Source organism: Phaseolus vulgaris, chromosome 10, assembly GCF_000499845.2.
Source record: "Phaseolus vulgaris cultivar G19833 chromosome 10, P. vulgaris v2.0, whole genome shotgun sequence".
Lineage (NCBI taxonomy): Eukaryota > Viridiplantae > Streptophyta > Magnoliopsida > Fabales > Fabaceae > Phaseolus > Phaseolus vulgaris.
In genome coordinates, this window is record NC_023750.2 from 39044745 (window position 1) to 39070647 (window position 25903).

General features: G+C 33.0%; 3 protein-coding genes across 5 annotated transcripts; 1 reads left to right on the plus strand and 2 right to left on the minus strand.

Annotated features, from left to right (window-relative positions):
• The first annotated feature begins 962 nt into the window (after positions 1–962).
• LOC137819774 (protein REDUCED CHLOROPLAST COVERAGE 1-like) lies at positions 963–17871 on the plus strand. Of its 2 annotated transcripts, none has more exons than XM_068623757.1 (26): positions 963–1291; positions 1450–1545; positions 1894–1952; positions 2515–2607; positions 3183–3255; positions 3424–3690; positions 3795–3862; positions 3942–4073; positions 6951–6992; positions 7160–7684; positions 7775–7935; positions 8474–8993; positions 9079–9141; positions 9235–9336; positions 9733–10047; positions 10655–10747; positions 10852–10953; positions 11076–11180; positions 11532–11665; positions 11960–12143; positions 12578–12709; positions 12987–13099; positions 13643–13730; positions 15059–17338; positions 17471–17549; positions 17664–17871. In XM_068623757.1, the coding sequence occupies exons 2-24, from the start codon at positions 1485–1487 to the stop codon at positions 17159–17161; spliced, it is 5535 nt and encodes a 1844-aa protein (XP_068479858.1). In that variant the 5' UTR covers positions 963–1291; positions 1450–1484; the 3' UTR covers positions 17162–17338; positions 17471–17549; positions 17664–17871. The 2 variants fall into 2 exon arrangements, with proteins under 2 accessions (XP_068479858.1, XP_068479857.1); XM_068623756.1 differs by having other exon boundaries at positions 1043–1291; positions 2512–2607.
• Positions 17872–19106: 1235 nt separating this feature from the next.
• Positions 19107–22279, minus strand: LOC137818921 (cytochrome b561 and DOMON domain-containing protein At3g61750-like). 2 transcript variants are annotated; one of them, XM_068622579.1, is made up of 5 exons: positions 21447–22279; positions 20780–21173; positions 20127–20413; positions 19630–19921; positions 19107–19501 (listed from the first exon to the last, which is right to left on the minus strand). In XM_068622579.1, the coding sequence occupies exons 1-5, from the start codon at positions 21675–21677 to the stop codon at positions 19491–19493; spliced, it is 1215 nt and encodes a 404-aa protein (XP_068478680.1). In that variant the 5' UTR covers positions 21678–22279; the 3' UTR covers positions 19107–19490. The 2 variants fall into 2 exon arrangements, with proteins under 2 accessions (XP_068478680.1, XP_068478679.1); XM_068622578.1 differs by having other exon boundaries at positions 19107–19504; positions 21447–22129.
• Positions 22280–23835: 1556 nt separating this feature from the next.
• LOC137818038 (uncharacterized) lies at positions 23836–25380 on the minus strand. The gene is made up of 2 exons (XM_068621258.1): positions 25181–25380; positions 23836–24495 (listed from the first exon to the last, which is right to left on the minus strand). Exons 1-2 carry the CDS (start codon positions 25235–25237, stop codon positions 23836–23838), a joined length of 717 nt encoding a protein of 238 aa, XP_068477359.1. The 5' UTR covers positions 25238–25380.
• Positions 25381–25903: the final 523 nt, after the last annotated feature.

Below are 25903 nucleotides of genomic sequence, written 5' to 3' on the forward strand. Positions count from 1 at the left end.
CAATAATGATTTGTGGTAAATAAAACTTTCTGGTAAACCCTAAACCCTAAATCCTAAACCCGTTAAACATGTACTATGAATGAGATAATAACATATTAACAACTCTATTTTTTTTATACAACCACGTTACAATTCTCTCGATATTATTATTTTAATATTTTTTATATTATTTAATTAAAAATTTATTTTTTATTATATATATTTATATCTAAATCAATTACATAAAAATGGTATACAACTCGCATCGTTAAAATATCATTTTTCTTATAGGTATTCGTTATTCTAATAAGAGTTCTAATTTATTATTTAAAAATTTAAAAATGAATTTTAATATTTAAAAAGTTCACATATGTTAAAATTAAAATTTATACACATTATAAGTCTTTATTTATTATAGTAGGAAAATGATTTGAATTTCCCCCCTCTATTCCATTTTATCCAGAAGCTATAAGAATATGTTTAAATTGAATGTGGATAATCTGATAAAAACTAGAATCAAACATAGCATGAGTGAAACCGACTTTCAAATTTCTTAAATAATATTTTGATCATAACATTTTAAACATAGAAAAACAATAAAAAAAATTGATCAATTTTTTTTTCACACAAATGATTTATTGATGCATGTAGATATTTTTTTATTGTACTCTTCTAACACTTACAAAAAATCTTTTGCTGGCTAAGTTCTCAATTGAAATTCACAATGCAAATTAGGTTTACCTGTCGACCCAATCCCTGCTGTGGTCCCTCTTCGCCTCCACCAAATGCTGCACTGCACCAGCTACTGATTCCAAAATAAAAACCCTTCTCTGCATTATTCACCCAATTAATTTTCTTAAATTTTAAAAAATACCCACAAAGCAAAATGATAACTTTAATAATAAAAAAATAAAATTTATAATTAATCTGTAATCTGCATAAAAAGGGTGTCATAAAATGCCAAATTATCTAACATTCTGACCGTTGAATCTCAGCCCTTCCTTTCTTATCATACAAACCTCTCATCTATATCTCTGCTTCCCTCTGCCATTTCTCTTCCTCTAACAATTTTCTTCCTTCTACTGGATGAGACCTCCAATCCAAACCCTCTTTTTTTATGCACACTTCCCTCTCAACTCTGAACCCTCTTTCTCTGCATAATACCCTATTTGTTTTCAGTTTGTACTTTAATGTTTCTACCATCTACTTCATACTTTGAGTTATTTATAAACATGAACCCCACAATGCATTAAGGGTCTCTCTCTCTTTCCCTCTTATCCAATCCTACAATAAAAACATCTCTTTTGCTTTGGTAATTCTTTTGCTGCTCTCATATCAGTATTCCTTTCACACCTATGCAGCAAGAACTTTCTTTGCAGATGACAGATATATATTTATTGGTGCCTTCTGATTTTAATAATCTATTCTGTGAATAGCCTAACCTGTGCTTCTGTGTCTCCTTGGTGCCAGAATTTATATTGTTTTCGATTTCAAAGAACTGCAAAATGGCACCAAGAAACAGTCGCGGAAAGGCCAAGGGTGAGAAGAAAAAGAAGGAAGAAAAGGGTAATCCAATTTTGTGTCTCAATGAAATTGTAATTCTTTCAAACAGAGAAACCATCTAAAATCCATAGCTTTATGTTCTAAAAACTGAAATGGATAAGTTTAGTTAGTTTTCAAGGAAAAAACTCACTTCATTTTACTTTCTTATCTTTTTATCTTCTTATTCTGTTAACTGGTTTTAACTTAGCAGATAAGTGTAATTTATTTTAGCTTCTTTTCTTTTTCTCTGTAAGGTTATAAGCTTTCATAAAAAGAAGTTCATGCAAACAGAGATAAGACATATTTAAGAGCTAGTTCATGCAGGAATGGCTTAATTTGAGAGTCTTTTTTTCCTTTCTGATGATTTTGCAGTTCTTCCAGTTGTCATAGACATCACAGTGAAGCTTCTTGATGAAACTCATGTTCTCAAGGTTTGTTTTGTTTCTTGGAGAAAAAACAGAAAAAAAGGTTTAATCTGGTTATGTTTTTGTGCATTCACTAGTTATTTTTCAACAACTTGTGTGTCTGTTTTGTTATGTTTCTCATTTTCACTAGATTGTTCTTTTTAGTGCTGCACTTTATCCCTTATAGATTATTATTATTATTATAAGCATAAATATTGTTATATGTATAAGATTTAACTATAGGTGCCTGCCATTATCTCACTTTTACATTTGAAAATTCTTATCATTTACCTTTTTCCTTTGCACTCTGATGTGTGGCTTGGCATTAACCAAAAGTCCTGTTTCTCAACATGTGCTTCACATCAATTCTCTGGTTTATTTTTTGTATCACATGACTTTGAAATGCCCTTTTTTTAAGTGAATTTAAGAGAAATTCCACGTACTTTATTTAAATTTTATTGTATTTGATAATATATATTTCCATTTCTCTGTTATCATAAGTAGCTTCTTTTATTGTTTTTCTTGTCCATATAAATGATGAAACACAAATTTAAATAGCTTGTTTTTTTTTTTTTAAATTTTGAAGCAGGGAATTTCAACAGACAGAATAATAGACGTTCGTCGGCTTTTATCAGTGAATACGGACACGTGTTATGTCACAAATTTTTCCCTGTCTCATGAGGTAATCAAAATTAAGAGTTCAGAATTAATAATTTAAATTATTTAATTTCAAGTTTTCAACTATTGTTTTGTACCCATTTGGAACTATAGTTACGTGAACTCCAGTTTTTGGTAATAATACCCTATGAATGTCAACATGTTTGATTTTTCTTGCACAAACGTTAGACATAGGTACCAATAAAAAACAACCATCATCGTCTCTATAACATACAAACCGGTTGAAAAATTCAACATTAGAAACCAACAAAGTTATATTAGGTGACAAATTCAATTCAGAAATAAAAAAAATGAATAATATCCACCTTATAAGATTGTGAATGGCAACATTTTTTAAAGCATAAAACAAATAAATATCAAATTATAGATAATTTTAAAAATTGATTATAGATACTTTATAAAGTATACTGAGATTTGATAATGAGTTGTTACACAATTAAAAATGCTTAATTTTATAATAATTGTTTTATAAGTGAAAATTAAATTTAGTCACTACGAAGAATTGTGACACGTATTACTTTTTAAATTTGTTTTTTATATTATGTTTACTTACCAAACTATTTTTACGTACAAATGCAGGTAAGAGGGTCACGTCTGAAGGACACGGTGGACGTGTCCGCACTGAAGCCCTGCCTCCTCACTTTAGTTGAAGGTATATAATCGTTAATTACTATTAATTTATTTTCTTTTATTATTATTATTATTATTATTATTATTATTATTATTATCATCATCGTTTTCTTTTATTTCAAATATTAACCACGAAGTTGTTGCATTCATCTTGATCCTCATTTTCGGTTTCAAAAATTTTCATGCGTAGAGGAATACAATGAAGAACGAGCAGTGGAGCACGTGCGAAGACTCCTTGACATCGTCGCCTGCACCACGAGCTTCGGTCCGTCGCCGCCTCCGCCACCGAAGGTCGCCGCCGGCACAGTTACGAAGTCCGGCAAGTCCGAGGTCCCGCCAGCGAAAGATGCGGCGGTGACGGTTGCGGACGTGGACGGCGAGATAAGCCACTCGTGCCCTAAGCTGGAGAACTTCTACGAGTTTTTCTCTCTCTCGCACCTCACCGCACCTATACAATGTGCTACTCTTAACTCGCTCTCTTTCTTTCGCACACTTCTCCGTGTAATTAATTGCATTAGTGTGTGTGGATGATGGAATTTATGAACCGATCGATGTACGCAGATGTGAAGAAAGGTTCGAGACGGCGCGTGGAGGAGATATCGGAGGCGGATTATCTGTTCTCGCTGGATGTGAGCATTTTGTTTGATTTTTGCTGTGTGGCGTGTGAGGCGAACGGTAGTTGAGGAGCTTTTGTTTGTTGTGTTGCAGGTTAAGGTGTGCAACGGGAAAGTGGTGCACGTTGAGGCTTGCAGGAAGGGATTCTACAGCGTTGGGAAGCAGCGGATTCTGTGCCATAATCTGGTTGATTTGTTGAGACAGATTAGCAGAGCTTTTGATAATGTAAGCCCTCTTCTCTCTCTCAATATGTACATACACACACATATACAAACATATATATATATATAATAAAATAATGTCGTTTCATTTTTAAGCATTATTTTTGTGCATGTTACATATTTATAAAACAATAATAACTAAAGCATAAAATGTACAATTACATTTTTCTTTCCTGTATTTTAGGATTTAGATTTTATTTATATTTTACTATCAAGCTATTATCATTTTCATTAACTTTATCACTCAAGTTTTAAGGTACATTTTATCATCATAGTTTATTAACCCACATTAAATATGTAACTATGAGCTCTCATATCGTAAAAAAAATGAAATGATGTTTTTTTTTTGTAAAAATAAAATAAAATAACAAAACGATGTTTTTATCAAACTTCTTTTACAAACATATACGCGTGCTGTTGATAACATACCAGTAAAAAGCATGGAAAATAACAATTAGGATGTTAAAATTTGGCAAGAAAACTTAAGTGGTAAAATTCTCAAAATTATAATAATTGAGCCTAATTATTTTGTGCTTAATATTGAAGTAAATGTATAATTTAATGTTTAAAAAGTATATTTAAGTACACATTTATTTATTTTAGTTTGGACAACATGTGGTTTTATCATTAAGTTTTTAATCAATTATTTTTTTATTAGTTTTAAATTTTTATTTTTTCTATCTAAATTATGAAATTTTAATTTTCTATCTAAATTCTTGAGAGTTTATAACTATGACATGAAATAGTTTTAAAAATACAAATTTATTGAAATTTGAAAGAGTTTATAGAATATGAAATTCAGATTGAGGTAGATAAAAGTTGAGAATTTGTTTTTGGGTGAAGTTAATATATTGAGCAGAATTTTTTAAAATAATTTAGTTTATTGAAATTGAGTAGAAAATAAATAGAGTAAATGCTCAATTTAGTCTTTAAAATTGTATGTAGCAGTCATATTAGTTCTTGAAACTAGGAAAAAATTGAAAAAGTCTTAGAATTTTTTTAAGACTTTCATATAAGTCCCTGAATTAACTCATTTGTTTCTTTTGGTCCTTAAATATATGATATCATTAATTTTATTTTTTTTTTATAAATTTAGGAATCAAATTAGCCATTTATTCAACTTTTTTTAAAGATTTTACGTAAAAGAAACGTACTGAAAGATCATTTTTACTTATTTTTTAAAATAAAGATATTTAATCGACTTTGTAAAATAAAGACACCAAATTCATACCTTGTCAAATTTAAGAGAAATAAAAGAATTATTAACTTTAAAATATTATTGTGTTCTTTATCTCTCAAATTTTTCATTTGTACAAAAGGAAGTTGTTAGTAGGCATAGTCTCTTTAAAGCATGATATCAAACATGTATGATCCATTTTTCCTAGTTTAAATTTTCTGAAATGAAAATAAGAAAAACGTTAAATAAAAGGATAAACAAAATAAATTCTATAAGAGTATAAAACTTTAGTTACTAAAGGGATAGTATGTTATAAATATTTTTTAAACTTTTATAATCATTGTTTGTTAAATTTATTTTGAAGATTTTTTTTTTTTTTATTGATTTTTTAAAAGATAAACAATTATTTTTCTTAAAACTCCAATCATGCCTTAAGCTACACCAGTAACATTTATATGAATCAAATTGGACAAATTTTAATAAAAAAAATATTTTTTTTTCTAAAAAAGAATTAAAAACCAAACATGCAAGCACGCTGCTTCATGAATTTAAAAAAAAATTATGTTTAAAATTCATGTTTGTACATCTTTTAGATTTGTTTTTTGTTTTAAGATTGAGGAAAGGGGTTAAACATAGTAAAATGGTGAATGTATTTAGATTAACATGTATGAGCTGTTGCAAACTTTGTGTTACCCAAGTTTCATTCTTGTGAACGAAAAGAATGGTGAGTGTACACCTTATTTATTTTGGTGAATGAATGGAGAAAATAGAGATAAAATGAAAAATAATAAAGGAAAAGAGAAAGTAAAACATGTGATAAATGATGTGATGAGAAGTGAAGACAGATTAGAAAGAAACAAATGAGATGAAATAGAAAAATTATATATGATAATAAGAGAAATGCTAATAATAATACATTCTTTTTGACACATTCTCTATTGCTAATTAAAATTACATAATCATGAGAGAAGCTCATTGAATAAGAAGTGAGACTTGCAAATTATTTGTGATTTTCTATAATTTTCAATCAATACAAGAGAATGTGTCCAAAAGAGTTCGTCGTTACCATTTCTTTAATAATAATTCTTTAACGTGCGCAGCCTTTGAATGAACCTTGCTAGGTTATTTTGCAGTTGCTATATATAATATCACCACTAGCTTCTTAATATTATGTTTATCTAATTAAATGGTAAATGATTTCATATTGATTTTAAATAGTTTACAATTTCGGTATGGTGTTTCTTAGCTAAATTTATTTTGTTACCCTGGAACACGAGCATAATATGGCACCTCTTACATCACCAATTTTGAGGAAAATTTAGGTTAGTATAGGAAACTTGGTATTAGTTAAGATGAATGATAGCAACAAATTCTGTATAAACACATTTTTGTAATTAGTTAAATTTATTAAAAAATACAAAATCGCGAGTGAAATCATTAAACAAAGAATGACACCCACACAATTTTCTGATTCCAGCCAATGTTGACAGTAGTATCTTTAATGAATGTTTCTCGTAGCTTAATGTATGTTTTGAATTTGATATTCAATGAAGTATGGGGAGACAAACGTATAGGTGTGCAATAAGACGAAGTTTTAAGTTCCCAGTTTCAACATTCTTATTGATGGTACTATATGTTTAATGTGATTTACGGTGGTCGTAAGTCATAACTTGCTCAAGTTTGCAATTTTACTCTTAATTTCAGGCTTTCGATGACCTCTTGAAGGCATTTTCAGAGCGTAACAAGGTATTGGAAAACTTTTTTGTTTGTTTTCAGTTTTTAAATTACAAAAAAAATTGATAACTAACGAAAAGAGCCATAGAAATGTTTGACTTCTGTTGGTATATGTGATTGATTCATTGTCATGACCATTGTATTTATTTGTGCTCTCTGCCCCATTTTCGTGTCTTCAGTTTGGGAATCTCCCATATGGCTTCAGAGCCAACACGTGGCTTGTTCCTCCTGTTGCTGCACAGTCACCCTCATCTTTTCCTCCTCTTCCTGTGGAGGATGAAACATGGGGAGGAAATGGTGGTAGTCTCGGAAAAGACGGAACGTATGATTTGATTCCTTGGGCCAAAGAGTTTTCATTAATTGCATCTATGCCTTGCAAGACAGCAGAAGAAAGACAAGTTCGTGATAGAAAAGCATTTCTTCTGCACAGCCTGTTTGTTGATGTTTCTATTTTCAGAGCAATAGGGGCTGTTAAACATGTTATGGAAGAACCCAATGTTAGTTGCTCCGTTGTAGAAAATAATGTTGTTTACACTGAGAGAGTAGGTGACTTGAGTATCAAGGTCTTGAAAAATGGTTCTATTGCAAGCTGTAAGATTGATACTAAAATTGATGGAGTTGAAGCTACTGGAGTAAATCAAAAGGATCTAATAGAGCGAAATCTACTGAAAGGCATCACTGCTGATGAAAATACTGCTGCCCATGTATGCTACTTTTATATAGTTAAGATTGATGGCATTTAGGGCTGCTGCTTGTCACGGAAGTGACTAATGCTTCGCATTTTTTATGTGCAGGATATTACCACTTTAGGTGTCATTAATGTAAGATACTGTGGTTATGTGGTCGTTGTGAAAGTTGAGGGTGGAGTCAGGGAAAATGTTGTCTCTCCATCGCAACAAATTATTGAATTGTTTGATCAGCCAGAGGGTGGTGCCAACGCACTCAATATTAACAGGTTGCCGAACCCTTCCACATTATACACTTTCACCAGTTTACAACTTTGCATAATATTCATATCAGCCTGTTGTGCACTCTTCCATCCCCTTCCACTCTCTCTACAAATGTGATTGTTCCATTTTCCAGGAGAATCTACTGAAAGGCTAGATAAATTTTTCTCTATCTTTGTATAGTGCGGCAAATTTTATTAGCTTGATCTGCAACGTGTATGGGAATAATGTTTTTGAATAAAATCTCGCCATGGTTTGGCATTGTTTCTTAACAAGAATCTTTGTCGAGATTTTCTCTGTTTCTTCTGATGATGTTTTGATCTTGCATTACTTTTGGATATGTATTAATTGTTTTTCATTTTGTTAGTGGGCCGTAATCCTAGAAGATTTTGATCATTTAAGTTTTGCTTCTAGCTTCGAAGTTATTTTTTTTTTAAACTTTGAATCATTTACCAGAGGTTCTTATTTACTTTATAGCTGTTGTTCAACTTCATTTGGTCGATTGAATTCTTTTTCATCATCTGACATTGTCATTGTGCCTTGCAGTCTGAGATTACTTCTTCACAACACAGCTCCACCAGAAAACAATAAACCAATGATTCAGATACAGACGTTTGAGAGTGAAGAGACTGGTGCTTCCCATTCTTTTGTGGAGAAGCTGATTAATGAAAGTCTTGCTAAGCTTGAGGAGGAAGAACTTGGTATGGACTATTTTGTAAGATGGGAACTTGGAGCTTGCTGGATGCAACATTTGCAAGACCAAAGTAATAATACAGAAAAAGATAAGAAACCATCCTTGGAGAAGGCTAAGAATGAGATGAAGGTCGAGGGTCTTGGGAAACCCCTTAAATCCCTTAAGAATTTTAAAAAGAAATCTGATTCAAGCAATACTACTTCTGCATCTGAATATTCAAAATTTAGTCGGGAGTCCCAAAGCCCTTCATTGCCCTCAATTGAATCGCAACATGAAACTACAGAAGCTGAGAATGAGCTTGTTCTGAAAAGGATGTTATCTGAGGAAGCTTTTACTCGATTTAAAGAATCAGGAACAGGACTTCACTGCAAGGTAAGCCTTATGGGTATAATGAAGTATTTTTAAGTTTTATTACAAGTGAAAGTGTCTGAACCAAATCATCTCTTGTCATTAACAGTCTATGCATGATTTGATTGACTTATCTCAAAAATATTACACAGACGTTGCACTCCCAAAATTGGTAAGTATGGAATTTTATTTGGTTGCCTGTTTACAAGGATTTTGGTTAAGACGACTCTGGTGATTTTATTTTCATCTTAATTGTGGAATACAGGTAGCAGATTTTGGCTCATTAGAACTCTCGCCAGTTGATGGACGCACTCTAACTGATTTTATGCATACTAGGGGTCTAAGAATGCGTTCTCTTGGACATGTTGTGAGTGCTCTAAACTTATTTATGTTATTCATCTGTAAACATCTTCAATGGGAATCCCCTTTTCTCTCCTAGCAATCCTCTTTGTTCTGAATTTTGGTTATTTTCCTTAACTTCTTCTGCCCTCTGAATTTGTGAAATTCAATTTTAGAGTTTCATCAATATGTCTATCCTAGTGTTACTTCTGAAAATATGACTTTAGAGACAATGTGTGTTGGTCTGTCATTTTTTAACAGATTAGATCGCTTTCTCTTTCTATTTGTATGGAAGTTTTTTCTTTTACTTTTCAACTCTGCCACACATCTTTTTAGAAGGCTTAGAGAGTGATTTTGTGTCTTAGGTTTAGAATCATTTGTTATATCTTTATGTCTGATATTTGCGTTTTACTTTTGTTTATAGGTCAAGCTTTCAGAAAAGCTTTCACATGTGCAGTCACTTTGTATTCATGAGATGATAGTTCGAGCTTTTAAGCACATCCTGCGGGCAGTAATTTCTTCTGTTAACAAGGAGAAAATGGCTTCATCAATTGCTGGTGCTTTGAATTTGCTGCTCGGTGTTCCTGGAAATAGAGATTCAGATAAATCACATGAAGTTCATCCCTTGGTGTGGAAATGGCTAGAGATGTTTTTGAAAAAGCGATTTGATTGGGATCTTCACAGGTTGAATTACAAAGATGTGAGGAAATTTGCAATTCTCCGTGGCTTGTGTCACAAGGTAATGAAATCTATAATTAATCAATAGAATCCAAAGTCCTGCTTGCTCTTGCATTATAAATTTTGTTGTTAGAGTCACGCGTTTGTATATTTCCTATTTTCTAGGAATTTACTTCACTAAATTTTATGAACTGAATTCCCTGCTTGAATATTGCCAATTTTCACTTTTATGGAAGAGCGTGTCTCAGTTTAACCTTCTCAGTGAAGTTGAAGTATCCTCAAGTATCGTGGTAAAATTTTTTACATACTTATATTCTGTGTAGGTGACCTTGTCAACATAATCGCATTCATTTACTCATACGATGTGGTTCATTTGACTTATCTTAAAAGTTAACTCCTTTCCTTCCCTCTCACTTCAACTGCTATGTATGTCAAATTGAAATTTTTGTGAACTGCTTATATGTTCTGTCCTTCTTTTCTTCGTAGGAAAAGATTATATTTTCTTGTACAAGTTGTATATGACTATGCATTATTTCCAATAAACTTTCAAATAGGTACATATAGATACACAAGACGGATCTACTTAAGTCAGTATTGGGTTTATTATAATGATACTTTGACAGAGTAGTTGATCATGATTTGTTTCTTATTATCACTTTCTATGTTAGGTGGGAATTGAGCTTGTTCCAAGGGATTTTGATATGGATTCTCCTATTCCCTTCCACAAATCTGATATTGTCAGCTTGGTCCCTGTTCACAAGGTAATAAATAAGGCATGCCAATTACAGATTTTCTAGATTATTTCTTTGAAGTTGATTGAATAGATCCAAACTTAATGCGTAATGCTCATGCTGAGTATTTGCAGCAAGCTGCATGCTCATCTGCAGATGGAAGGCAGCTCTTGGAGTCATCCAAAACTGCTTTGGACAAGGGAAAGCTTGAGGACGCTGTTACCTATGGCACAAAGGTATCTGCATCCAGAACCCTTTGTTTGGAAATCTTCAAACTGTTGACAAGGTTTTCCACAGTCAATAAAAAGGCTTTAATTTCTGAATTGTTATCACATATGCTATTATTCATTGGTGACAGGCTCTTGCTAAGCTAGTAGCAGTTTGCGGTCCCTACCATCGAATGACAGCAGGAGCATACAGCCTGCTTGCTGTAGTTTTATATCATACTGGAGACTTCAATCAGGTCTTGTTCGTCTTGTATTCATCTAAAAAAGTTTGATATTCTGTTGACATTTTATCAAATGGAAATAGTCCAATTAAAGTAGAGGACTAGTAAAGTTCAAAGCAAACATCTGATGAAATCTTAAAAGGACCTGACTAAAAATGGTTTCATGTAAAATTTGGTTTTTAATAGTGCCTAATGGTCAATGCCATTGTTTGGTCCATGTAATCGACACCATCTGTAGGGACAATGCTTGTTTTTATTGCTTTATGCAATAGGAATTTTAACTAAATATTTCAGCCACTGTTTATTTGCACCTGTCTCAAATCTCCATTTGATTTCTATTAATCAAGTTGTTTACCTAAATCACAGGCTACAATATATCAACAAAAAGCTTTGGATATCAACGAGAGAGAGTTAGGTCTGGATCATCCTGATACCATGAAGAGCTATGGGGATCTTGCTGTTTTCTATTACAGACTACAACACACAGAGCTGGCTCTGAAGTATGTTTTGCTCTTGTGCAATATAGTGATATATGAATTTTCGTGAGTTTAATTCGGTTTTGAATTAATATAATACTTACTCACTTTCAATTTGAAAGCAAAGAATTTATCGAGAGAGAAATAAAATTTACAAATTTGTGTTATATGTTATGGGATAATCTAGGTTTTCTTTTCATCCTTAACAGAAATTTATGTATTGATGACCATAAATAGGGAAAGATAGATTTTGAAGTTTTGAAATACTAATTAGTTAATTTTAATTTTTCTTCTGATTTAGCCTTTTGTTACATTCAGGTATGTGAAGCGTGCTTTATATCTTCTGCATCTAACATGTGGCCCATCTCATCCAAACACTGCTGCTACTTACATTAATGTGGCTATGATGGAAGAAGGTCTGGGAAATGTGCATGTTGCTCTCAGATATCTTCACAAAGCTTTAAAGTGCAACCAAAGATTACTTGGCGCAGATCATATTCAGGTTATTTTATTCATCTTATTCCTGTTTTTGCGAAATTATGAAGTTAGGTTATTTTATATTTTATATTTTTTTATGTAAAATGTTGTATGAAAATTCTCTTCTTGTTTCATATCAAGAAATGATCAACAGTGGGATCCATATGAATTAATGTGCCACAGCTTTAGCATAATAAATAGAGATTACTTCGAAGATTATTTTAAAATTTGTCAGTAAGTTAGTTAGATAAAATTTGATGATTTGCTTTAATTTTAAAGGATGATATTTTCAGTATTTGTTATAATTATTGTAATGATTGGATTCATATGAAGCTCAGAATCATATCTTATAAAGGTACTAAAATAATAAGAACCAATTGGATTGTATTATTTGTTTAGTGAAATAACTTCTCGTCATTCTAACACTTGCATCTTTTCTTGGATGTTAATCCTCTGCAGACAGCTGCAAGTTATCATGCAATAGCAATAGCACTCTCATTGATGGAAGCATATCCATTGAGCGTGCAGCATGAGCAAACAACTTTGCAAATTCTGAGGTCAAAACTTGGTCCTGATGACTTGCGAACACAGGTATACCGTCACACTTAGTATATTCTTTGTCCTGAAAATAGTCTTTGGCTTTGAATATAAGGCAATGATAAACATACTAGAACACAACTTTGTAATTATAGTTGGTCGAAAGTTTCGCAGGGTGTTGTAGAACACTGTTTAAATGGTTTGCAACATAATCATGGTTATATATAATGGTGCTCTGTGTTTAAAAATTTGATGATTTCTCTTTTTCTTAAAAAAGGAATGAGGAATTTAACTCTTCCCATAATCTATAGTTTCGTGATAAATTTGACAGGATGCTGCGGCTTGGCTGGAGTATTTTGAGTCCAAGGCTTTTGAACAGCAAGAAGCTGCTCGAAATGGTACTCGAAAACCTGATGCATCAATAGCTAGCAAAGGCCATTTGAGGTATGGTAAAATTAATCTTAGCGATGTGGTTAACTCTGCTATGTTATCATATTCAAATGTAATTTAAGTATGAAAAGTCGTAGTTGTTACATCCTTTGAGGTTTCTGTTCATGACTGCCTTTGATACAGTTGTCTCTGGGTTATAGCTTCTAAGAACTGCTCAATTTGGTTGACTTATAAAGAACTGTTTTCTGTACTTTGCCTACAATCTTGGTCTTTGCATATTTTAAAGTGACAATGCTAAGAAGCATAAGAAAATATACATGAACACTACAGACATGGAAATTGCAACAGGAAAAAATTTAATCTGTATGTGGCAGAAGAATAGAGTTTCGAACCTTTCAGCAGACAGACACAACTATTTTATTTGTCTAAATGTCTATGGTTTATAGAGTGATATATTATCCTATTGACTTGTCAATATTCTTATGTTTACTTTGTATAAGAAAAATATTGATATGTTGTACATATTCAGGTATTCATATCATATACATTTTGCAATTTTTTTTAATGATTTCCTTTTATTTTTATTGAATTTGTCAGTGTGTCAGATTTGCTTGACTATATTAATCCTAATCATGATACTAAAGGGAGAGATGCAGCAACAAAGAGAAGAAGCCAGATAACAAAGGTATGCTGTTTTGTTACGTTTACTGGTTTTGATGAGTTGAACTCATCAGTTTGAGTCTTGAGATCTAGGGGAAACAGTTACTAAGAGTTGTCTGATTATTAATTACCACTGCCACCAACAGTCGTCTTATATATCTCCTTTCATATAGCTACAAATATTTGACTAGGAAATTTTCAGGATTTATAGAACTGTTGGTTGCCTTTGTTGGAGTTAAGCCTCTCAAGGGTATTCTATTATAGCTTGACATATTCTTAAACTCTATGATCAAGTAAATAAAAAGTATTTGTCATCTGGGTCATTAGATCTCTTTCCTATTCTTTAAGCATTACTTTGGCTTTAATTTGTGAAAAGCAGGCAGCCATGCCAACAATCTTTAATCATAAATCTGGTCAGCTGCACAGTTTTTTTGAAAACTAATGAACAAAAAGTGACATGTTTTTCTGTTGGCAAAGCCCAATTTGGCAGTCAAAGAGTTAGGGTCTGTTTGGACAAACTTCTCCATAAGAACTTTTAATAGAGAAAAATAAGAAGAAAATAAGGAAATTGACTTTTCCATAAGTTAAATTTAGCTTATGCACTTCTAATTTGTAGAAGTTCTCTCATGTAACTTGTCTAATTTATTATTTTTAACTTGAGCATAAGCTAATTTTAACTTATGAAAAAATCAATTTTATTTTTTTCTTTATATTTTTCTCTCCTATAAATATTTATGGAGAAACTCATCTAAACAGGCCTTTAATAATGTGCAATACATATAGTAATTTCTAATGTATGGTAGAAATCTAGCTTACTTCTGTTGTTAAGAAGGCTAACCCCCGTTAAAACTAGGCAGCTGTTTTACCTAACATATAGCCTATAAATTGTGACAAAGTAAGGTCCAATTAAATCATCTTCTCTATTTTCATATTTTCTCCATACTGTTATAAAATGTAGAATCAACCTAATATGGAATGATCTTCAAGATGAATCCAATCTGTTATAAGATGGAAAAGAAGTAATTGGGCGATAGTACCTAGATGAGGCAAGTTTCTTGCCTTGGAACTGTTGGTCTTTAAATTATTGTGAGAACTGGCTACTTCTGCTTCCTTTTTCATACATCCACATCTTATGTGATATAAATATACATGGACACACACACGTGGGTATATACTTAGAGTGGTGATACACAGACCACTCATTTTTTGAAACACCCACCTATGTGGCTTTATTTATTATTTTAGGTTGTTTTGTTTGTTCCTATTTATAGTCACTTGTAAATAGGGGTGTTGGGACTGTGCTGGGTGACAATTTCTCCTTTTCCTAGTTATTAATATTTTAATATTTGGCAGGTGAGAGCGACATCCTACCTTAACCTTGGCATGTCAAGTTCTGATGAGTCTTCAAAAGAAATTCCCAAAGAGGCTTCAGATGAAGAGGTACAAATACCTGTAGCTGAAGGTAGTGCAGATTCTGAGCAGGAAAGCAACTCTGGACCTGACTCAGAACATACTATTTTAAAACAAATACCAGATGAAAAGCCGCAAATTTATGATGAAATATTGTCTGAAGCACATGCTGAAGGAGAAGATGGATGGCAACCAGTTCAAAGACCAAGATCAACTGGTTCATATGGCCGGAGACTGAAGCAGAGACGGGCAACACTTGGCAAAGTTTATAGTTATCAAAAGAATGTGGAAGTTGGCACAGAATCTCCTTTTGTAAGGAATGCTAGTCCAAATAGTAGGTATTATTTCTTGAAGAAGCGGCCAATTTCCCATGGGGGTTATACTGGTGATCATACAGTAAACATCACCCAAGGCCCTAAATTTGGAAGGAAAGTAGTTAAAGCTCTTACATACAGGGTCAAATCCATACCCTCAACTTCCAAGGCTAGTGCAAATGAGACGTTAGAAACAGGTGACAAGCTGTTTAGTTCTGTTTCAGAACCTGATCCAATTGATGTTAATCCAGTTAAGAATTCTATAGTTAGTCTTGGAAAGTCTCCTTCATACAAGGAAGTGGCCTTAGCACCTCCAGGGACAATCTCCAAGTTTCAGGTCTATAATCCTCCAAGTGAGATTTCTGTTAGCTGTGAACATGATGGTGGCAAACCTGAAGAGGAAGATATTGAAGCTAATAGAAATGTTAATCCAACCCCGGCAGAGGCAAATGATATGGATAAAGGCAAGAGTAATAATTCTGTTTCTAGTTCTGTTGATGGTTCACAGGATGATACTGGAGTTACTACTGAGGGGAAAGAGGAAACTCAGTTGATTGTTGCTGTGCAAGATAAATGTATGAATGCTGAGGGGAAATTAGGAGATGTTGAAGCTCAAGGAGCAATCGATAATAGCAGTTCGATTCAGGAAGTAGATGATCATGTGGATTCTTCCAAAAAAGAACTCGATGCAAGTAATTTAGCTGGCAGTTTGGAACCTAGTGATAATACAAATCCCATTTCCCAAGGTGGCAAGGATTTAAGGGTCGATGTGTCATCATCAAATCAGAGTCACACTGGGGGCATCCCGTATAAGAAATTGTCTGCATCTGCAGCTCCATTCAACCCATCGCCTACCATTGCACGTGCTCCATCAATTGCCATGAATATGACTCTTCCTTCTGGTCCCAGTGTAGTGCCTGGAATTGGCCCCTGGCCAGTAAACATGAATGTTCATCCTGGACCTACCACTGTGCTACCTGCAGTTACCCCCATGTGCTCCTCTCCTCACCATGCATATCCATCGCCTCCAACTACACCAAACATGATGCAACCACTGCCATATATGTATCCTCCTTATACTCAACCTCAATCAATGCCACCTGGCAGCTTTCCGGTCACTAGCAGTGCCTTTCATGCGAATCATTTTACATGGCAATGTAATTTGAACCCCACAGTATCTAAGTTTGGTCCCGGTGCTGTTTGGCCTGGTTGTCATCCTGTGGAATTTCCTCTTCCGTTACCTATTGTTGAACCAATCCCTGATCCCATTTCAGAGTCACAAGTTCCGTGTAATGGTTCTGAAAGTCCAAGTTCAGCTTCAGTTCTTCCTGAGGACATTGATAATATTGGTGATTCTAATCAATTGGTGAAAACTTTAGTATCAGACACTAGTGAAGATGAAGCAGTGAGAGCTGGTTCAGAAAGTGTAAAAGAAAATGGTGATATGAATTTACATGGGACTGAAAATTCTGGGAACGAGCAAAATCAAAACATTGGTTCTAATGGAAACTCTAGCAGTGGTGAAACAAACATGGATGGTGAGAAAACCTTCAGCATTTTGATTCGGGGGAGAAGAAATCGAAAGCAGACTCTAAGAATGCCAATAAGTTTGCTTACTCGACCTAATGGCTCACAGTCATTTAAGGTTATTTATAACCGCGTAGTTAGAGGAAGTCATGCTTCCAAGTCTATCAATCTCTCGTCTAGTAAAGATTGTACTGCTACTGCTTGATGCACAGTTCTATGTTGTTACTGATGAAATTTATCAGAACTATCATGGATAAAGAAGACCTCATAATTTTGCGTAAGAGGTGTTTGCTATTTCTATGATTTCTGGAATTCAGTTACAAAATGCCCTGCAGTATCAGCTTCAAATTTATAGCTGCACTATCATTTGCAAGGTTTCTGGGTAGGTCACTTCCATATCTTTCTATCTGCTGAAGTTAACTTCATATATTTGAAATTTGAAGAAACTGAGTCCTTTTGACCTTGGAAATCAGATTTAACTAGCTAAATCATTCAAATTCATGAAATATTGCAGATACCTGTCTCTCTTTAGGATGGAGGTTGAAGGTCTCTCTTTAGGATGGAGGTTGAAGGCATTTCTTCATCAATAAACGGTACTATCTCACTGCCAACAAAATGAACTATTTTATTCGTTCCTTTTCCCCAGAAATCACAGTTTTATATTTCCACAATGCACTGAAACCCACTATTTTTGCTTAAATATGAAGTTACCCGTGGAGCACCATTCGTGCTAATAATGTTGCTCAGGTTCGTCGGAGTCAGTTTCAGGGTGAGGCACCTTCAAGGTGAAAATTTTGGTATTTTGTACTTAGACAATTTTGATATAATGAATTACGGGATGGTGGAACGTTCTAATTACTACTTTTTTGTTAGAACATTACCTTTGGTTTTGATAATTAATTTTGTTCAATTGTATATTCTTTCTTAATTTCTTAATATCTTGTTAGGTAACACACTAATACATCATACTGATGAGGATCATTATTTAAATACGTAAGTGAAAACTTTAGCTCTATTTTTGGAATTAGTGTGCGTGTCAGTACCTTAGTTCTCAAGTTAACCACTAACTTCCTAATACCCTCAGTGTTCCAAAACATAATGTTAAGGGTAGTTCACAGATTAAGATTCATTTAATTAGTGTGGAATAGTAATGTATTTTGTCTACAATAACCCTTATTTAATATAAAAAGTAAATGTGGTTTATTGTTTGCTGAAGTGCTTTTTATATACTATAAGTGGGGTTTTCCTTGTAAAGACTGAATATAATTATTTTAAATAAGGGTATGTGTGGAAGCAGATTATTAAAGAGACTTGAGATTTGTCAAACGTCAATAAAAACAAGACTAAAACATCTTTAGTTTCGTAACGGAAGTGTTATTTACGTGTGCACGTGGGTTTGTAGTATGTATACGTCGTATTGCTTTATACTCCTTTTACGTACGATAAAATTAGCAATTATGAATTGTTATGGTTTGTTTCAAGAATGAAAGGGGTCTTAAAAATAAAAGGAAATAAAAAGAAAATTTGGTCTTCAAACTCCATCTTATTATTTTTTCCAAAAATTTCAAGATTATCCTCTATTTTGGATTTTCAAATCCAGAATTTAATAAATATAATTTGAAAATCAAAATCCCATTTTAAAAAAGTAAATTCGAAATGAAAAAATAAATTTAGAAAATAAATTTCGAAATACAAAATCTAAAGTTGTATTCTAAAAAAGAATTTTCAAAATTCAAAAATATATTCTGAAAAAAAATTTAAAATTCAGAAATGTGTTTTGAAAATTCCAATTTACAAATGTATTATGGAAAAAAGAATTCTAGAAATATTTTTTATCCACACTTTTCTTTTCGTTTAAAATATTTTTGTCATTTTATAGGATGTAATTGGTGCAGTTGCCATGGAATAAATAGCAACTGTCAATCTTTAAACCGGGCATTCAGAGTTTAAATAAATTTAAAGGGTAAAATAATCACTGAATCACATTTAAAATCATTAGCATATTGTAATACAGCTGGTAATGCGACGAACTCTGTACCTTTCTGTCAAGTTAAAGAGAGGACTATGGGCTACCGTTAACTCATTTTTAGGAACATATCTCTTGAAAAAGGTGCTCAATTATTAACATATTTCTTGAAGAAGGTAGGTACTAATGATTGCAATCTTTTGTCACTCAACAAAGAACAAAGTATGATTCTTAAATTCCAGTACATGTATCTCCAGAAGAAAAAAAGGCTACGAATTATAAAATCTAGCTGTAAATAGAAAGCTCTTATGAATCGTCATTTACAATCTTGGCAAACTTAAAAAGAAACCCGATGAAAACAAAAAGACTTCAATCTCCTGAAATTGAGTGAGAATACCAAACAGGGATTGTCCAACTTGGCATCAATATGTATGCATTTCCACCAATATGTACACCAGGAAAAGCACACCCAGAAATGGCATCAAGAACATGCCAAAAAGAATTCAAATGTATGGCTGGTTTAATGGAACAATTGACAGCGTCTGTGAAAGTGTACAACTTGTAGTAATCACATTCCCCCTGCTTCATTAAAGTGGTATAACGTTGTTAATAGATAGAACTAAAACATTCTATTTTTTCAGCACCATTTTTCACTCGACAGATTATATAAAACGAGGGAAGAAAAAGGCAAGAAAGGGCTTGATTACTTGGAAATGTAGCTCCTCCAACAGGGTCTGTATGGAAGTTAGGAGGCAGAGAACGCATCTCTAATCTTTTCAAATAAGCCAATACTTCAAGAACAGTAGCTGCAGCAACCATAATACCAAAAAGGAATCCATAGCCTATCTTCCAATCACTTCCTGCCCCAGCAGCTTGTATCCCCAACACTATGTTGATGGTTGCAAATATGAGTGTAATCCTTCCAAACCAACCGTGGTACCAATTCCAAATTTTTCGGATCTTGGAATCCTTGTTTGGTCTCAAGATCAATGCAAATATCTGAATTTATGTTTAAAGTTAGTTCAAATTGTACTTCTCAGAGTGCTATATAAAAGACTGAATATATTAGAGTTCAGTTGGATAAACTTTATTAAAGGAGAATAAGAAATGAATTAAAGCTCCCCTATAAGCTTTTTCATTTTAATTCTCCAAACGTTAATTGAAAAGTTATCTACAAAAGGTTAGATATGGGTCAGTGACAAACCTGAAGAATACTTAGTACCAGGACAAAGATGCCTATCCCTCTGTGAACTTGAATATGGGCATGCATTTTGGAATAGAGTTGTAATCCAAGAATGACTGTACTAAGCCCAAATGTGAATCCCACAAACTGAAAGACTGCATGGAGATAGAGCCACACGGGATCCTTGTGCCTGAAATATCTAGCAATAATTGCCCCTAAAGGCAGGATTAGACCCCACCCTATTATGCCCAAAATTCCATGGTTCGTCCTCATCTGAGTCAATTCTTGGGATACAGGACTCGTAGAACCTGTCAAAGTATAGTTGATCAAGTTTCATGCGCTCAAAAGGTTATGCATCACAAAATGCCAGGCTTCATCATGCAGTTATATATATGAAAAAGACACGAGTATACATTTTGTTGCATTAAAATATGGACTAATTCTAGCTTAGATACTTAAGATAAAATAATTTTCTACTTCAATTGCTGAAGTTGGTAATTTTGAGTTGAGATGTGCTTGTTTGATATAGTAGCATGTTGTTCACTGAAATGAAAGTTAACTAAAAGGAGCTGAGAATAATTCTATTTGGAATTGGAAACAACAGTCACTATGTGCAGCAAATTATAAAAATTGCTTAAACTGCTGTTAAGAGTCATAGATAAAAGACTTCAGACCTGCAGAGAAATCAAATACAATTGCTGTTTTGTCTTCATGGGTGGAGAGGTGGTGGTTCTGTGGATATTTACTGCCAAAAGCCAACAAAATTGGCTGTTTCTGAAATGGGGTTGTCGTCTGCAACTGAAATGCCAAATGAATTTCAGCCCCATTAGTTGCCACAGCCGCAGGGACATTATTTAGGGGAAGTTCCCCTTTGTCTATTATGACTTCTGATGTCCTCTTTCCCCGTAGGTAAAATTGGTTGATTTTTGCATGACCATGTTTACTAATCCATCCCACCATTGCACTGGAACCAACCATCATACCATCTCTAGAAAATCCAATTCCAACCCACCCTATAGTGTAGGGAGCAGATAGTATGACAGTTGTGGTATCACCATTCTGGATGTACTGAAATAAAACATCATTCTAAACTTATTAGATTGTAAAGGAACAACCCAGTTATCCACAAATTAACAAAACAAAATTTCAAGCTAGATTTTAGATTTGGAATGGTTGTCTGATAAACAGCAGCTCATTATGTACAAAAAATCTGTGCTTGCATAACAAATGAGACCAATCTGAACTAAATCAAAGTGAATTAGTTTCAACAAATCATGAGAAAAAAAGAATACTTGAATGGGTAGAACTAGAACCCACAAGACAGCAACAAATTGAACTTACCCTCAATTCAAAGGTATGCCATACAGGTGTGCATATCAAGTGGGATATATTCTGGTACGGTGGAGGGAGGAAAGTTTGATAATTTGTGTTCTTGCAGGTGTCTTCTGTTGCAACACCACCATTTCCACTGTCATCAGCCAATGCTGTGATTTTGAAATTCACTACAAGATTCAGAACACACAGCCTGACAAAAGATGGCCATATCAGTGTCCAAGATCTACTATTTGCCATTCATAGACTTGGTTAAGTGAGATCCAAGGGTTGGAGCAATAGTGGTTGGAAAATTCAGCAGAAGGAGAGGAAGTGTGAACAGGAAGGCTAAGCAAGAAAGGTGAGAGTGAGACGAGAGAGAGATATGAGTCTCTTGCATTTGAAGATTAATGTGTGGTGGTTGTTGTGGGGTTTAGTGGTTGGTACTGATAGCTAATCATCACTCCCTCATATTCTTGAGAACTCAATATCAGCATAATTTCTCTACGTCAAAACTTTTTCCAGTTAATACCTCATTTCCATATTTATTCATTCATTCTCCAATCTTACACCTTCAACTGTTACTACTTTCAATCCAACCACAACAATGGAAGTAATGGAATACATAAAACCACAATAATTTTCCTTCTAAAGAAACTCTATCTGCTTCCTTATGCTTAACTAACAGTCTACCCTCTAACCCCACCAATAAAAAAAAGGTTTTTTTACAGTCAAAAAATGTTATCTACACAAGAGAAACACACCCATTATAATAATTTTTTTTCCAAAGATCATATTAACAAATTTATTATGATTACCCCTCCTAAGTCTATGGTTATGTTTCTGACTTTCCTTTGCAAAATAAATTCTGTAGCATATAATGATTTATTTGTTTATGGACAAAACGAGTGCTCAATAATGTTACCCGTCAATATTCTTCAATTATTTTTTGTCGTTTGGGTTTTTTTGTAAACCACGAATTATGATATGTGTGTGATTGAACAACGACCTAAACTTAAATAAGAGAAACTCATGTGCTGTTGGTAATTCATTTCATGCGTTTTAGTTTTTAAATATCTTGTTAGCATATTTATATGAGTAAAACAAAATGAATTATTTGTCTCGTGTTAGTTAAAATAATATAATACCTAGCTGTCTAACTTCTTGTTACAACTCATCATGCTTGTCATAAAAATGTATTAACGGTGTATGGTTGATACAAAATAATCAAGATGCTTGTCATAAAAATGTTTTAACTAATCCAACATGTTTTTTTAAGATTTCTTTATTATTTTTTAATAAGGAGAGCACAAAAATAGAAAATGTCAAATGCTTCTCTTTCTCTATTGTTATTTTTTCTCACTTTGTTAGGGATGGTAAAATAGGTTAGCCCGATCCAACCTGTTTTGACTCGACTCGCTGCTGATCTGCCAAAAATGGAGCAGGTTGAGTTGACCTATCTAAATTAGAGGTTGAAATTGATAACTCGTCTCGTCATAAGATGAGCTAGTGGGCTAGCAAACTCTTTCATCACTTTTCAAATTTTTTTTTGTATGTTTTTTGTTTTGAACCTATTTTTTTGGTTGTAGTTATTGATATCATTCTTTGGACAATAAAAATAGAAAGAGCAATAAAATTGAATCAAACCTTAACATTCTAGTCAAATAATGTTTCATGTCTAACAAAACAAAGTAAATATCAATAATAATCCAATGAATAAAATGAATAAAATGATGTATAAAGAAATTAATGTAAATAAAGTTTTATATAAAATATTGACAATTAAAAATTTTGATTTCAAAAATATTTTAAAATTATAAAAAATAAGGAGAGTTGACTCGGTGAGTTGGTGGATTAGGCGGGTCAACCCTCTTTTAAAATACTGAAAAATACCAATATAGACTAACATGTTAAAAAAGTTGATTCGTCCCGCTTAATTGAGAGTGGGTGTCACCGATCTGACCCACTTTAACATTCCAAGATTTTTTTATTTTTTCTCATTTACAAAATCTTCAGATACTTGTTAAAATAAAAAAAAAATACTCATTTCGAATTTTTAACAAGATATTGGTATTTTTTCCATAAGATATTTTATAAAATATTTAACTTTATATATTTGCAATAAAAAATATGATTTTTTTTTATTTGTCGTTATCAAAGACTTTAGTATTTAGAGTTGTTTTTTAACCAGTAAAGATATTAAAAAAATTCAAATTATAGATATCACAGGCATAGGAAATATAAAGTTAAATGTTAGGAAATTAATATTGATTTAGAATTTAGATACACAATAATTTGCAAATCTATGCTTTGCAGCTAAACAGGACATGCTTTATTTAGTTCCTGACTAATGCTAATGCAGTTTTGAGACTCTGTATATTATTTCCTAGCAGCAGAATACTCATATCTGCTATGACATTCAACTCCAGAACCAATCAACCTGAGGTACCCTGTAAATATGTTCCTCACCACTCTCCTCATCAAATTTGGCAATCCATGAACTCTTTCTCCTTTTCTTCCCATTATCTCCTCTAACCCCATTTGTCTTATCACTCTCATCATTCATGCAAATCCTTGAAACTTCCATGTCATTCCCTAAACGATGGTTTAGAGATCTTACTTCTAATTTTTCATCCTTTCCTCTCAGATGCCATCTTAGCCCTTTTTTATCAGAAAGCACATTTTTTGCCACTACTATCGATCTTTTGATATTGATATCTACCAAGTGGAGCAACCTTGTGTAGTTCTCATCCTTGCAATCAACTAGAAAGAAATCAATGTTCTCATAATGAGATAGTAGCTTGGAGGGGTCTTCTGTTCTGAATTCTACTCGATCTTCAAGACCCGAGTTGATGATGGTTTCTTTCGATTCATCAAGCACTGACTTTGGGATAATACACACCAATCTTCCACCAGTGTGTCTTGCAGCAACTGCTAGAGCTATTGTATATAGGGACACACAAGAAGTCACTTCCACTATAAGTTTGGCTTTCATTCCTGCTGCTAATGCTGATATAAGTTCATTGCTTCCAGGATTTTGAACTCTCCAAATGCCACATTCTCTCTTTTGACTCTCGTACTGTAAAATACTCAAACATAATACTTTATAAAATCTTTTGGATGCATGCTACAAATCTCAATATGCTACAGACATTTTATAAAATTTCACATAGCCCTCATGTTATTTGAACACATTCATTAAACTAAACTTTATTTGAAATGACTCTGTGCTTGAAAATTAGATGATCAAACCAACTAACAAAAGTGAAGAAGAATCCGTTACACAAAATAAATTATTTGGTTGATCCTTTATGACTTCTTAAGATTGATCTACATCCATCTGAGAGCAACATAATTTATAATTTATATAAACATTGACAAATAGAAGCAAGTAATTCATAATCCCTTATAGATATTTGATTCAAGCACTAGCTGATACAGAAAATGAACAATAAAAAGCTGTAGAACAGCATACTGCTAAAGAACTAAAAAAATGTTATATATAATTCTAGATCACTATGTCTCCACTAATCTTTACACGATATATGTAACTAAGATTCTTATTTAACGAAAATGTGTTAGTGATATTCAATAATCCTTTATGTGTAGTTGATCGAGATCAATAATTCCCCTGTTCTACACAATTTCGTGATAAAAAAAGACAAGGAAAAGAATTGTCAAGCACATTGGATACAACAGAAGATAAGACCACCTTGATTGAATTGATTCATAAAATAATGAAAAAAAGACAGGTGAATATATACCAGTTGAAGGGTATCAAGGTATGCCCTTGAAGCAGATTTTGAAGACCATTCCATCATGAAAACCAACCAAGATTATTTACATAAAACTGTGTGCAGAAACTATTCACAAGTCCAACTTATGAATAGTAAATTCAGGTAAAGATATAAGAAAGTGAATGCAAACGAGGACGAGAAGCTAGCTAGCTCGTTTGCTTGATGTGGTTCTGTTCTCAAACGTTAATGTTATTTTCTGGTTGTGGAAGTTATTTATATGGAAATAGAAGAGAAAATGTGATGTGATGTGTGTGTTGTACGAAGAAAAAGTGGTCAAAGCGTGGAACCATACAACGTAGGGAAGGGAGTTTCTGTTGCAACTTCCATGAATTTAGCTAAATTTGTGAATATTAATGTTTTCCTCCTAACCAACATATTTGCACTGTTACGCTATGTCAAAATTCACCTTTGACTCACTGCACGACTTCGTTCATGGTTGTGTCATGTGCATGTGCTCCTACAAACATGCATCATTCTAAGTCAAACCAACATGTATATATATAATTTTTTTCATTATAAATTAAGTCAAACCAACACACACATATATATATTTTGTTTAAACACACTTTCCGTACACTTTGTAGTTTTCATCTATTTTTGTATATCATGTAATTTTTGTACTCAAAATATAAATATAAAAAATTAAGGCAGAGACATAAAAAAAAGATTACTATTATAACTCCTTTAATC